Raw genomic sequence first — 14,216 nt, 5'->3', positions numbered from 1 at the left:
AAAGACAGGTTTTGTAAGAAGTTTAAAATATTCCACTGTGAGCACTGAGACAGAAATCCACAGGCCCTCTCTTCTCTGGGCTAGAAAACAACCATTTAATTCTCCCCTTGAAGATTTGTGCAAGAGGTTCTTAGGTAAAGCCAATTGCTTCTTAGGGGTAAAAACAAGAAGATGTATATATTTTTGCTAATTTTAACACTGTTTGAAAACAAGAGTCTTCTGGTACTAGACTTCTTTATTAAGTTCTCTAAGCCTTTGAAAAAGAGTTTTCACTCAGTATGCCATTCTTTGTCAGCATAGGCTTGAGTTTTATTTCTTATTCTCTGTCAAGTCCACAGATGTGAACAATAGCTTTTGATGACTCTGTGAGGGGCTAAAAACTCAGTGCCAGAAAGAAAATATAGCTGCATGCTCCCTCTCAGGCAGCCCATTTCTCCCTTCCCACCCTTCCCCCACCCACAAAACGCATCCTGTGACTCCAGACAGTGAAAAATTAATTAAACTTTCCAGAATGAAACTGGCAGAGGCAAGAGAGCTAGGGCTAGAGTTGTACTTCCCAGGGTTGGGGGTGGAGAAGTGCCAAAGCAGTGGGCTGGGCTTGTGGTGAGGGGCTCTGCAGGGCCATGCTGGGCGCACACATGCACAAACAGGCCCCATGGTGGAGCCCCGCGGGCCAGGCAGGGTCCTGGGGAAGAACCCATCCTGCGGGGCCTCGGCAGGCTGCACTCCATCTGGGGCTCATTCTCTGGCCACGTTTTCCCCGGGACAGGGAACATTCCTCCTTTTTATGTCAGGGATTAACCACTTCCATAGCACGGGGTTTATGAGGAACATTCTTCTCCAGGCTGGGCCTCTACCTTTAACCTTTTAACTTTAGTATCATGATTTTTCACAGAGAATGTGTAAGATTGAGTATGGTTTTCCCGCAGAGCTGCTTGTAAAATTTAGGAGGAGGTTAAACATTTGTGCAACATTTCCTCTGTGGCCTAACAAAGACAATTCATTTTGCCGATATTTGTGCATTATTATGGGAGAGTTTTGTTTTGTTTTGCTTTCTGTGGTTGTCTAGTGAACATGTGCTTCTTATTCTAGATATCTAAACCTTTTCTCCAAAGACAGGCTATTAGACAGGAGGGTGATAAACAGCACAGAGCAGGACAGAGGGCTCCCGGACAGTCTTCAGCGGGGCAGGCAGCCCAAGGACTTGCAGGCCAGAGCTGGAGCAGGGGGCAGCGATGCCCGGTTCTGAGTGGACTGGTGACGTGTGGCCTCACTGGAACAAGGTCGTTTCCCATCAGGGGGCCCGGCCAGTCCCCTCTCCCACTTGCGCTGCCAGCCAGCCACTCTGCTGTCCTGTGTCCTTCTTGATGCCCTTCAGGGGACAGAAGAGAGGGCATTTGTACGTTGAACACAGAGTTAGCTCCTGAGGTCACAGGAGAAGCCCAGGGGTTTCATTTCAGTTTTTCAAGTGCAGCACCTTCATTTTTAGAGCAAACCTACTCTTCTTGTCAGCAAATGTTTGACCACTGGCTGGATGCAGAGCATTGTACAAAGTAGGTTTATGAAAAGCTGTTCAACAGCTTCCTTGTGCAAACCCTGTGCCTGCCACTGTCAGCCCTGGGGGCTCTGCGGGGACCAAAACAAGCCCAGTCTCTCCCCTCGCAGACAGAGCACAGACGGATGGCACGGACCTGCTTTCTGGTGCTGAGGGCAGGCACACACGTACAACCCAAGACATGGCTCGTTTCAGAAATGAGTTGGTCACAAGGTTCTTGTGTAGGAGGTGTGTTAATGAGCATATACATGAACTATCCCTAAGGAGCATACAAGACATTCTCTAGACATCAAATGGTCGAGAGGAGGCCACGCACTTATTCTATAAGCAGTGATCTTGGCATTGATATGTCTTTATGGAGTTCATGGATGTGCTTCAGAGGGCCTAAGAATATATATAATAGAGTTTTGATTGAGAATGGGAGTGAGTGAAAGAGAAGAAGGAAAAGGAATTTCAGAACACAAAATACATGTCATGTGGAAAATAAGCTGGTTCTGTAGAGTGACGGAGTGGTGAGGGAAGAGGGCCTGGGGTCAGGTGGCAGAGGGTCAGGAATGTCCACTAGGGGGAGAGCAGGGGCTCTTGGGGGGTTTTGAAGAGAGAGAAGGCATGCTGTGCCACTGTCACAGGATCTTGAGCCCACTGCCTTTCTGTCCCCCTGCCGATGGCTGCCCCTTTCTCACCCAAGTGGGCTGAATTGCCAGCGTGCCAACAGTGTGAGCCGCCCAAACGTGAGGTTGGAACTGAAATTGCGAACAGAGCACTCTCTCACTTCATCACCATGTTTCATAGTGATCCCCCAAATGGCCTTCAGAGTTTTATTGTTTGCCCTAAGTTGCAAAATGAGTACATAGCACTTTTGGAGCAAGGGGATAATATATGTCTCAGGCACAAAAAGTTGTGGGTGCTCGTATGAAAAATCATACCAGATTCTGACATCAAAACACTCAGAAAATCATGATTATATCTTAGAACGTGAAAAGGTCAGTAACTACCCACGTGATTCCAAAGAGAAATGAGGGACAGTGAACCTGGAGAGCTCTCCCTGGGATGGTGGCGTGGGGACACTGACCCAAGTCCAGTGCTCCTGGCCCAGTTCCCAGTCCCCACCCCCACAGAAGGGCCCGGGCTTGGGCTGGCTGACATGTCCCCACTTCTTCCCCAGCTTTCTGGTGGCTGCGAGCTGACCGTGGTGATCCACGACTTCACGGCCTGCAACAGCACCGAGCTGACCATCCGCCGGGGCCAGACCGTGGAGGTTTTGGAGCGGCCCCATGACAAGCCTGACTGGTGTCTGGTGCGGACCACAGACCGGTCCCCAGCCGCGGAGGGCCTGGTTCCCTGCGGCTCCCTGTGCATTGCCCACTCAAGAAGTAGCATGGAGATGGAGGGCATCTTCAACCACAAAGGTAGGAGCCCACGGGGCGTGGATGGCAGACACCTTGGGCATAACTGTGGTGTGCCTGCCCCGCCTCTCTGCCGCCTGTGACAGGAGGGTGCTCCTCGTCCCTTGTACTTCCGCCCACTCTCCCTGTGTCTCCAGGCCTCTTTACAGCATTAGGAGCTGAAGTGGAAAGGAGGATTGCACCTGTTACTCAGAAATAACTAATCACCTCTTTCCCAGAACAGTGTGCTACCAGCTTAGAGAAGGAGAAGGGGGCTATTCTCTTTGGGCTGGTGCCATTCATAACTGGAGAACACACAGCAGGTTCTGTTCTCCTCCAGGTGATGTTGAAAACCAGACAAGTGAGGCCAAAGTCAGCATCTTCTTCATCAGAAGTTGACACTGGGGATGCTTTATGGTGTTAGTGTTAATATGCCAGAAAGCCAGGCGTGCGGGCCCCAAGTAGACAGACAGCTTTGTAGCTTTGTAAAGTGTTTCAGGCCATCCCAAACTCCTGAGCTTCCTGCAGGGACAGGGACCAGAGCTGGGTCCCAGGGAGGTGGGCCGAGCCGGGCTGGCTCAGAGCAAAGGAAGGCGGCTTTGGAGAGAAGCGCTTTAAACCCAAGGAACAGAGCACTTGCACACACAGCACCTGGCGACCCTCGGTGACTCCTTTATATCACAGTGACTGTACAGGGCCGCTTGCCGTGTGTCCACAGGGGCCTGTGATGGGCTCCTAGTTGGAGTGTGAGCATACTTGTCTTGCATGTCCATCGTGGTAGCCACTGGGCAAATGTGGCTGTTAAGCATTTGAAACATGGCCTGTCTGAACTGAGATGTGCTTCAGGTGTCAAATACATGCTGGATTTCAACCATTAGTAACAAAAAGGAATGTATAATTATTTTATCGTCATTACATGTAGAAAGATCATTACAGAGTGGGTTAAATAAAATGTATTATTAAAAGTAATTTCACCTGTTACTTTTTAAATTGTGGCTTACGAGAAATTTTTAAATTGCATCTACAACTTGTACTATACTGTTGGACAGTCCTGATTTGGGGCAGTACTGACTTAATCGTTCATAGTGAAAAGCTTTGAAATAGTCTTTAAGCCCTTTTCAGAAATTTTGGCCTGTAGCTTCTAGGAAAGTGCAGAATCAGTAGTGTTTATATACTGTGAACAATATTTTATGTCACAGTCTTCATTTCCCTGTAATAATGGTGAATGGCTGATTGTTCCAGATTTGGGGATACACAATTTTTTCCCCTCCCTGAGAGATCACTATACTCTGCCATAATCAAGATGTTTTCTGTTAATTTTGGAATGTTCCAGTTGCTCCCTCCATTTGTCATCTGTGCCCTTTTTACATTCATCAGCACATGCCCTGGGGACCCCCTGCAGAGAGGTTGGTCACTGCATTGAGCTAAATGAAGCTGCACAGGATACATAGCTTACTGATGAGCTCACCTCATCAATTATAGGTGCAACGTGTTCTGGATCCTTCAGGACCTAATATGACATTATTGTCACCTCAGTAAGAAACTAGAGGAATTCAGCTTTGGGCCAAAAGCCAAGGTGTCCACTCTCATTTCTGGTGAAGTTGTCCATGCGTTTAGAGCATCATTGGACTTCCCCTCATGTGGCCCTTGAGCGTGAGTCGAGCTCCGTGCTGGGCAGCCTGTTAACCCACTGCCGGAGCATTTCCAAAGTTGCATAATATATTTAAGTCCTTGATTTTGAGTCACAAATAAAGTCCAACTTTTTTCCCCTGAGTTCATCTATTATATAGAGGAGCATGCTGCAAATAATGCTTGTTCTGAAAGATTTCATTTTCTATGTGCCTTTCCCGTGGCGTGTTCTTTACTTCCTGGTGTTCAGAATTGCAGGCTAAGCAAGAGGAGAGAACTATGTATTTATCCCACTTTGGCCTGAAAACTTCTTATGTAAGTTGGGCTTTTGCTTGTTTTTTAAGTTTAAGTACCATTTTATTCCCTAAGTCTTTTCTCTGTGCTATTCTATGACATTCTAGTTCCTGGAAAGTTACTCCATGCCCCTCATAAACCCTCTAACACTCTTTCTTTACCAAGAAGGTGTTTCTTCATTGAGTAAAACCTTTTGTGAACAAACAGCAAGTCAGTAGACAGGGTATTGCAACCTTAACTATTTTTTCCTTCTTTCACACTTTTATGCAAGGAACTCTTAAGACCATCTATTCCCTTACAGTGTTAAAGGTCCAGGCAGTAGACTGGGGAAGGAAAAATGCCCCCTTGAGCTCTTTGATGAGCCTGTGCCAGAGCATCATGCCCATGTTCAATTTTAGGAAATCAGGCATCTGGGGGAAGAGGCCTTCAGCAGCTAGTCGGGGCAACAAGGGATGGAGATCTAGGACTGAAGTCCAGCAGACACAGAGACTAGGAGCAAGAGACCGCTGCCACCCCGAAACAGGAAATCCTGATTTGTTTCTGCTCAGCCGCACAGCCCTTCTTACTCTTGTGTAAAAAGGAGTGCGAGCCGTGTGTGCTGGGCTGCATGACTATACATACACTGGTGTGGACATCTGCTCACCCGGCATCTCATCGTAAGACCCGTTTCCGTTTGAGAGCTGTGCAGGCCTTGCATACAGCGGTGGGGGGTTCCGCATGACCCCTTCTCTCTCCAAGTGGGGTGGCCAGCGCCGGGGCTCTCCTCTCGGCGCCGTCACCCACTCCGAGACTCATAAGCGTTAAGCAGTTGTCCGTAGTCCCTTGGCGTAGTTTCCTAAATGTCTGGCTCGCACTGCTCTGACCCTCCCGGCAAGAGGAAGGAGCACATTTCCTCTGGCTCCAACATGCTCTGTGCCTTAATGCCTCGTAAATTTTTCATGACTTCCCAGTCCAATTAACTTAAACTTCGACACATTTCAAATGTAAAAAAAATGCGTATTAAGGTCAATTGTCTCTTTATTTGGTTGTGAATGGGCTCACCAGGCGGCCTTGAGGCGTGTGTAGGAGTGGATGTCCGCAGGGCAGTGACAGCACTCATAGTTGATGAACACTGGGTTTCTTTCATGGTGTTATGTGTACCTTGATGATGAGGGGAAAGGATAAAAAATACAACTTACTCAAAATGAACAAGCAATGTAACTGCACAGCATGTTTTCAAGATACTTCTGGGTCTGAAACTAGACTCCAGTGTGAACATTATTCCATTGAAAAACACATTTTTGGGGGCAGACCTGCATGGACATATTGCCGTTGGGACAGTCTTTGCAGACAGGCAGCCTTGGTGTCTGGGGTTCTGTCTAGCCCTGCTGCCATCCTCCCTACTTTGCAAATTAAAGGAGCACAGTCAGATAGAATCAGGATTCAGCCGATCCTTGTGTTCACCCGGCGTTGTTTGTGTTTGTGATAATACCATCTACCATTACGTCAGTGCCTCTGGGGTCAGGGCCTAGACAGAAGATTTTGTACCAGTAAGTCTGTCACACAGCCACGATTGAGGAGCCCTGACCCCCACACTTCTAGTATATAACGCATGGTTTACTGCTGAAATATGTACTTCAGAATTACCTTTAATCTCTAGTAAGTCCAAGGGAGTTTTCTTTCCTACTGTCTCAACTTGTAAAACTTGTCACTTTCCTCTGTTTACTTAGTCTTGGTCGCAGAATGCAAACAGGAATATCAGAAATGTATGTATTTCCAACGAGGCCAATTAAAACACTGCTTTTATGATGCCCCAGACTGAGTAGTTCAGCTTTTTCTTCACAATCAAAACTGCCCCCCACGATAGTGCTTGAGAGGCCAGCTCCAGGGTCCAGGTGACAAGCCAGTGTGCGTACCTGGCACAGTGCAGGGGCATCTGGTGGGGCAGTGCCCAGAGCCGGTGGTGGGAGGAATGGAAGTCAGCCAGAAAAAAATGGTTGTGTGTGTCTGTGACCAGGTAAAGTTGCAGCACATGCTTTCTGCAGGCTTCATACCTGCAGGACATGGTGGCAGCCTTTTGGCTGTATTTGCCTTTTTTATGGGTAAGACTAGCATCTGTCATTAGTCTATGGGAGGTCCTTCCATTGTGCTCACACTCGGCTCATTGCATCTGAAACACCACCTGTGCAGCTACGTCATGGCACACCTGTCCCCTAGGGTCTCCCGCTACCCAGACTGGCTCAGTTTGGATGAAATGGGAAAGTCACTTGCAGCCCCCACTGAATTGTGGTGTTTTTTTTCTTGTTGTTTTCCACTAAATGTGGCTTTCATAGAAGACCTTTTAGTAATAAGGGTGACATTTGCAGTAGAAGCGTAGAAGAGGCAATATGTTGAGCTTGCAGAGTCTGTTCTTTAGGTCAGGACCCGAGTTCTGATTCCGCCTCTGCCTTTGGTGACATTGCAGCCCTGGACCTGGGGCAGAGAAGAAGTGGGTGATCCCTGAGACCCTCCCCGGCGCTCCCATTCCGTGTTCATACTTCTTACGGGGCCTCTCTGAATAGAGGCCATTGCCGGTCCCCACCCCCTGCCTTTTCTGTATGCTAGCCCAAAAGGAGATGGGAGGGGCTCTTTTTGCTAGTTCTTTGATACATTTAGAAGAAAATACCCACTTACACACTGTAGCCTTAACCTCTCTGAGGTTATAAAGTTTTGTCTTCTTGGGATAGTGTGTAGTACAGTACATTCATTGTATTTCAAAAAAATTAAAAGCATGATTTTTTTTTCACTCTAAATTTTTTGTGGAAAGAACAAGGGAACAAAGACATAAGGAATAAAACCTCTTGCTTGCTGGCCACTCGAGCCTCCACACCCAGGGGCTGCAACTCAACGAACTACATTTTCTGAAAGTAGCCTACCAAAAATGATGCTTCACGTTTCCCGTTTGCCACACTGCCAGCAGGAAAGTGGGTGCCCTCAAAATCGAGTCTTGGTCTTGACCTAACTGGCTGCATGAAAAAGAAGACCTAGGAATTACCATTCGTGAGAGCAGTGGGATGGGACTGCTTTCAGTGAAATAGGACATTTTCTGTAGTCCAGGTTAAAATTAGAAATGGGGTATTTTCCTGAGAAATGACTGAGGTAGATACCACTTGGGCTCCACCCCGGCTGCCGCCTTCCCTCTCGCCAGGCCCTCTGCCTAGGTTTCTTACCCGTCCTTCTCTCTCCCTGAATATCTGACTCTCCACTGTCTCACCAACTTCTTCAAACCTGTAATATCCATTCCCTCTTCCACCACCTCCCCCAAAGAGAAAATGGCTTCAGTTATTCACCCAGAAAGTAGTCGGCACACCTGAGGCTCTCCTCTGCCCACCACATTTTCTTCTAACTGTGGTAAAATACACATAACATACAATTTACCATCTTACCCCTTTTGGAGTGTGTACTTCCGTGGCAGTAATTGCATTCCTGTTGCTCTGTGACCGCCAGCCATCCATCTTCAGAGCTCTTCTCATCCTGCAAAATGAAACTCTGTACCCATTAAATCATAGACCCCCATTTCCCTGTCCCTCTAGGCCCTGGCAGCCACCACTCTAGTTTCTTTATCGATGATTTTGACTAAAATACTTCATATAAGTGGGATCATACAGAATTTGTCTTTTTGTGAGTGGCTTATTTCACATAATATTTAATGTCCTTAAGGTTCATCCATGTTGTAGCATGTGTCAGACTATTCTTTTTAAAGCCAAATAATATTCCACTGTGGATGCAGACAATGTTTTATGTATCCGTTCATCAGTTGATGGGCACCTGGGCGGCTTCCGCCTTCTGGCCATCGTGATGCCGCTGCTGTGGCCATGGGTGCACAGCTTGCCCTTCACGTCCCTACTTTCAGTGCTCTTGGGAGAAAACTCAGAAGTGGAATTGCTGGGTCATATGATTCTATTTTTAATTTTTTTGAGTGTGCCCACTGCATTTTGAAAACTTTATCTCAATAATATATTTCAAATGTGTGTTTTTCTCTGTTGCCACCACTGCCTAAGACCTCCCAGCCTCTCCTACTGTAGCTAAAACACAGGCACAAACATGTGGCGTTCCTGCTTCCGTTTCTTCAGTGATTTGCTGCTCATCATAGAATAAAGTCCCAGTTCCATAACATGTCCCACAAGGCCTTGCACCTTACAGGCGGGAACACGCACACACGGCGCTCAGTCTCCCCTGTGTGTGACACATCAAGTAACAGGAGGGTTTTTCTTACCCCTCACCCATGTGAATTCCCTGTCCCTTCTTAACCAAATAAATGAAAAATGAAAAGCCCTAAAGGAATAAAGTTAATTTATCCAGTGAGCCTTTAGAAGTGAGGAGAGAATGGAATAAATCTCAGTGCAGTTAACCAGCATCCCAGCACAGAGGCTCACATCAGGGAAACCTGACAGAGACAGTCCTGGGGAGGCGACCGCCAGGGATCCCTAAGACCCACAAGGAGCCGCCTAGGAGCTCAATGACAGTGCTTTAAAACAGACTTTGACGGGAGCAATGGATGCGGATATAGTGCCGAACTCATGAATGTGAGAAAATACGCACCAACAACAGGTTCTGAAGAGCAGGGTCGCTGAGGGAGGCAGAGGGCCCCTCTCCCAGCCAGGCCTGGGTGGCCAGGGGCGGCAGGGCACAGAGGGGCGCTGCTGCCCAGCCTGGGAGGGGCGCTCCTCGGCGGAGGGGCACAGTCCGTGCTGACCCGCTTTGTTGAGTTCTGTTCTGGTTTTTCACTTTAAAAATACACCCTTCACATGAATATATTCACTGGGGCTCTTACTCAAGGTTCAAAGAAACAGCCATGCCATTTAGGCCCAGGACCACTCACAGAGTCACTTGTAACTCCTTAAAAGGGGTGACTGTGCCAGACCCCATGCCTGGAGGCTGTGAGCGCCCCCCTGACTGGGTGACCATGGGCACAGCCGCTGTGGGGTGTGAGATGAGGACCAGTTTCCCTGCGGCCCGAGTCACAGCCTGAGCCTCCCCTGCAGGTGGACCTGTGAATCATGGCCCTGCCTGTTTGCTGCCCCACCATCCTGCTCCTGGCTTTGAAGAGGCCAAGTCTCTCCTTTGGTCCCCAGGGCATACATATGACACCAGGTGACAGGATTCAGCAGAGATTTGCAGGTATCAGAAGGGAAGGACTCAGAAGGCTGCCAGGTGTGTCCTCCCGCAAGGACCTCAGGCCCAGGCCTTGTCACCTGCGTCCCCAGCCTGCGCCTATCATCGGGTTTGGCTGGCCTCACTCCCAGGGTGCCTCAGAGCCAATTCCCTGCTCAGAGGACAAGCAGTCCCTAACCAGACCACTTTCCCAGCTCCCAGGACAACATCAGCCCAGTCCATCGACAGGGACGTCGTCTCCCTCGAGAGGAAGCCTGGCCTCTGTTCACAGGGCTGCGGCCCTGTCCTGTGCCCTCTGTCCCCCCCACACCACCCAGGACAGCAAGAGCTCTGTGGACCCAGGAGTGCTTCTCTGCCTTCTCGAGAATCTCTGTGACCAATAATGGAGCTCCCTATCCAAGGCTTCTTGCCTCTTGCCTGTCCCTGAGTATACTGGGGACAGCTTGGTTTAAATTTGTCAACCCATGTTTTGTCTTTCCCAAATCATGAAACCCTCTGCCACAAAGGTGAATCTGAATCTCCTACCTCTCATAACTGCTTATGACTTTTAAATGACCTAATAAGTTTTCAAAAAAATGTAGGGCATCAAAAGACTTTAATAACATCAAAAATGTAATTGCATATATTGCAATTCCTGTGTTTTAGACATTTCCTTAATGCCAGATTGTCACTGTTATTCCACACAAGGCATACACGTTTCAAACCTGTATCTTCCCACATACTCTTCAAATATATATATATATAATGGAAGATCTAAATACCTTTTTTAAAAAATTAGCTTTAAAAAAAGGGCAGATTTTGGTCTGTTTGAGCAGCTGCTAATGTAGATCCATGTGGGAAGAAGAGCTGAGGACCAGGCAGCTCCTCCTGAGCACCGTGCAGCCAGGCCAGGGATCAGCACGAGACCTGTGACCGAGGAACACCTTCGTGCAGCGAGTAATTACAGAGGGCACGGGCAGGCCACTACTCTATTGAGTGCTTCATTTGGAGGCATTTTCATGTTCCAACTTTATATTAAAGTGTCTATTAAAACTAGGAAAAAAATCCATGAGCAGGTATTGACACTCTCCATGCTAGGTGATCACTAAATTATATATATAACAAAGCCATAAACAGTAGATGAGAAAACTGTCTTCCCACCCTTGCTTAAAATGGCCATGACACAGCATTTGGGCAAAGATGTATAATCAAGGAAGAAAAGGTCACTGGGGAGAAGAGAAGTGTGCCCTGCTCCCAGTGACTCGGGCCGGGGCTGGGGTGGCTGCAGGGACAGGATGGAACAGGAGGTGTTCACTTCCTCTTCTCTGTAGGCTCTACTTTTTTTAAGCACCTCCTTTCTGACACTGGTAGATACCAGACTTTGCTATGCATTAGACAAACCATAGTTTCTCTTTTAGATTTACTCACTCTAATTAGCATCAGCCAAAACTGAAAAATGGTAAGAAATTGTTTAAAAGTACAGTGTGCTGGTTTTTACTGAGTATTTTTAAAAGGAACAAATGCTGTACATGGAGAGAAACAATTGCATATTTCCATCAGGGTAAGTTTCCACTTGTCCCCATGATTTTAGCAGATCGTGTCTCTGAGGACATCTAATCAACAGCCCCTTAGGAAGTGGGTGCCAGACAAATCAAAGTGTGTTGGACTTTTACTTCCATGTCCTTTCTCTGTTCAGAGAAGCATGAGATGATTTTGTAATTATTTTGTGTTCCCAGCGCTAACTTTCCCATAAACAGAGTTTTGGTAGATTTGAGTGTAGGTCCTGATGGTTCAGCTGGATGGCAGGAGAAGGGAAAACACCTTCCAAGATTCTGGCTAATTCTGAAGCAGCAGGCCCTGGAAATTTTGGAATCATGTATCCCTGATCAAATCCGATGAAACCTGTGGTACCTATTCTGAAAAACACACATAGGTACAAAACTTCTGCAAATAATTTCAGTGACCCCTACATTCAGAACTTCTTTCTAAAGAAGAGAAGCCAAATCTTGAAACTTCTTTCTAGACATTTCACATGGTTCAAAAGTAAAACCATGCAAACGTAGAGACCAAGAAATCTTACTCCCACATTCCCATGTGCCTTGTATAGCCATTTTTACTCATTTTAAATTCTACTCCTGGTATTTTGTTAGGCAAATGCAAACTTGTGTTCATGCCTCCCTCCATTTTCTAACATAAAAGTAGCATAATTTGCCCCGGCTGTTTTCTCTTGGCCATACTTTTTAGAAACACCTCCATGCCAGTACGTGGAGATGCATGCCTTGTGTGTTTTTATGGATGTCCAGAACTTCACGTGTGCGTGTAGCTTAGGGGATTAACTAGTGCCCTTGGGAACTACGCTGGGTGGTTTCCAGGCGGTTGCTGTTCTGAGAAGGGTTTCAGACCCTTGACACAGATTTCATTTGTGTGCAGGTCTATCTACAAGATGGAATTCTACAAGTGGGATTGACGGGCTGAAGGGGAAGCACATTTATGGGAAACATACTTTTGAAGAATTACCTAAATAAACTATGTCAGAAAAAAAAAAACAGTAAACACACTGTATAATGACATCAGCTTTTATATGTTTTTTAGTTTTGTTCAGCATCATGACAGTTGAGCTGTACCAAACTCCTTGAGTTCTCTAAATCCATTTTACCCACTTAGGAGAAAAAACTTCCACCTTTGACTAAGGTCACTCTTTAAAACCATATACAGTAAGTCATGATTGTGTGTGGCATTTGATGGACTTTTTCCCACATTTTCCCTATTTCTGTGTTTTATTATAAATGTAGCAAAGGTTGCACATTAGGAGCTCATAGGAACTCACCACTAAATGTAAGTGGTGGTAGTTTCCAAAGAAATGAGTGACTTCCCTCAGTGTCTGTATAAAAGCAGCTTTTTGAGGTGCCAGTGCTTTGCCTTCTGTCCATGCAAAGCTGCTTATGAATCCAGACCACAGTGTCCCCTGTGAGAAGCGCATTCATGAGACACTGCTTTCTGTGGTTTTTATAATGGGCTTTAAATAAAGTCTCCATATAATCTCTGTGCTTTCTGAGAGATTGTTTCTTATCACTGAAGTTTCACAATGAATTTTGAAAAACACTTTAAAACACTGCTCAATCTTAACTTCCTTCCTTCTTTACTGACACTATGAAAGGATTTTGGAGGGGACAAAGAAATGGTGTGGAGTGCTGGAGGTCAGACAGTTAAGGAGGCTGACCTTTGAACTCTCACCCCCAGCGCAGGGCTGCCCTGGAGTCTTCCTAGGTGCCGGTAGAAGGGCGGGACAGAGTGGTCTGATCAGCAGTGGCTGCGACACTTTGAACAGCTTAGTCATTCCACAAGGCTGCCACTTCCAAGGGGTCATGATTTTCCCAAAACTTTTTCTAGCCAAGCTTAGCACAGGGGATCTAGTGTGTTTATTATTTGAAAGGCCCTTTCAAACATTTGAGAGGACAGTAAACAGGCTCGTTTGCCCTGGCCTCACTGCAAGGCAGCTCTGGTCTTCTGTATGATTGTTTATTGAAATAGTAGCCTCATGTTCAGTTGCATCCTGTCGCTCCCACTCCTTTTCCTGAGTGTGTGGAACTTTGAATTTACTAGAAGAAAAAGAATATTAAAGTGCTGTTCTTAGAGATAGTTTCCTCCTGTCCCAAAAATAGGCAGTTTCAGTCCTGGATTATGGAGCAGACTGTTATCAGATGAAGGAAGAGGGCTGTGTTAGTCAGCTGGGGCTGCCATAACCAAACATCACCAGCTAAAAGACTTCAACAACCGAAACTCACTGTTTCATAGTTCTGGAGGCCACAAGTATAAGCTAACGGTGTCAGCAGGGTTGGTTTCTTATGAGACATCCCTGCTTGGCTGCAGAGAGCCAACTTCTTGCCATGTCCTCACATGGTCCCCCCTCCATGTATGCACCTCTGGTGTCTCTGGGTCTGAATTTCCTGTTCTAGTAAAGACACTGGTCATCATGTTGGGTTAGAACTCACCCCAACAGCTTTATTTATTTAGTTTTATTAAACTATCACTGATATACAATCTTACAAAGGTTTCACATGAACATTGTAGTTTCAACATTCACCCCTATTAACAAGTCCTCACTGCCCCCCTAGTGCAGTCACTGTCAGCGTAGTAAGATGCTATAGAGTCACTGCTTGTCTTCTCCATGCCCCAGCAACTTTATTTTAACCTAATTACCTCTTTAAAGACCCTGTCTCCAAATACAGTTGCATTCTGCG

The 14,216-nt window shown here is 46.7% G+C and overlaps 1 protein-coding gene across 7 annotated transcripts in view; it reads left to right on the top strand.

Moving 5' to 3' along the window:
- TRIO (trio Rho guanine nucleotide exchange factor) overlaps positions 1 to 14,216 on the top strand; it is a 374,188-nt gene that overhangs the window by 293,018 nt on the left and 66,954 nt on the right. For 6 of the 7 annotated variants that reach the window (XM_036896706.2, XM_057496255.1, XM_036896708.2 and 3 more), the window contains exon 34: positions 2,721 to 2,964. In XM_036896706.2, coding sequence (XP_036752601.2) covers positions 2,721 to 2,964 — 244 coding nt within the window. Of the gene's footprint in view, positions 1 to 2,720; positions 2,965 to 3,098; positions 3,910 to 14,216 lie in introns of those variants that run through there. The other variant, XM_057496291.1, reaches the window with a different exon arrangement.

The sequence above is a fragment of the Manis pentadactyla genome, chromosome 2 (assembly GCF_030020395.1).
Source record: "Manis pentadactyla isolate mManPen7 chromosome 2, mManPen7.hap1, whole genome shotgun sequence".
Lineage (NCBI taxonomy): Eukaryota > Metazoa > Chordata > Mammalia > Pholidota > Manidae > Manis > Manis pentadactyla.
The sequence above is the reverse complement of the archived record's forward strand: the minus strand, read 5'-3'. Positions and strand labels throughout refer to the sequence as shown.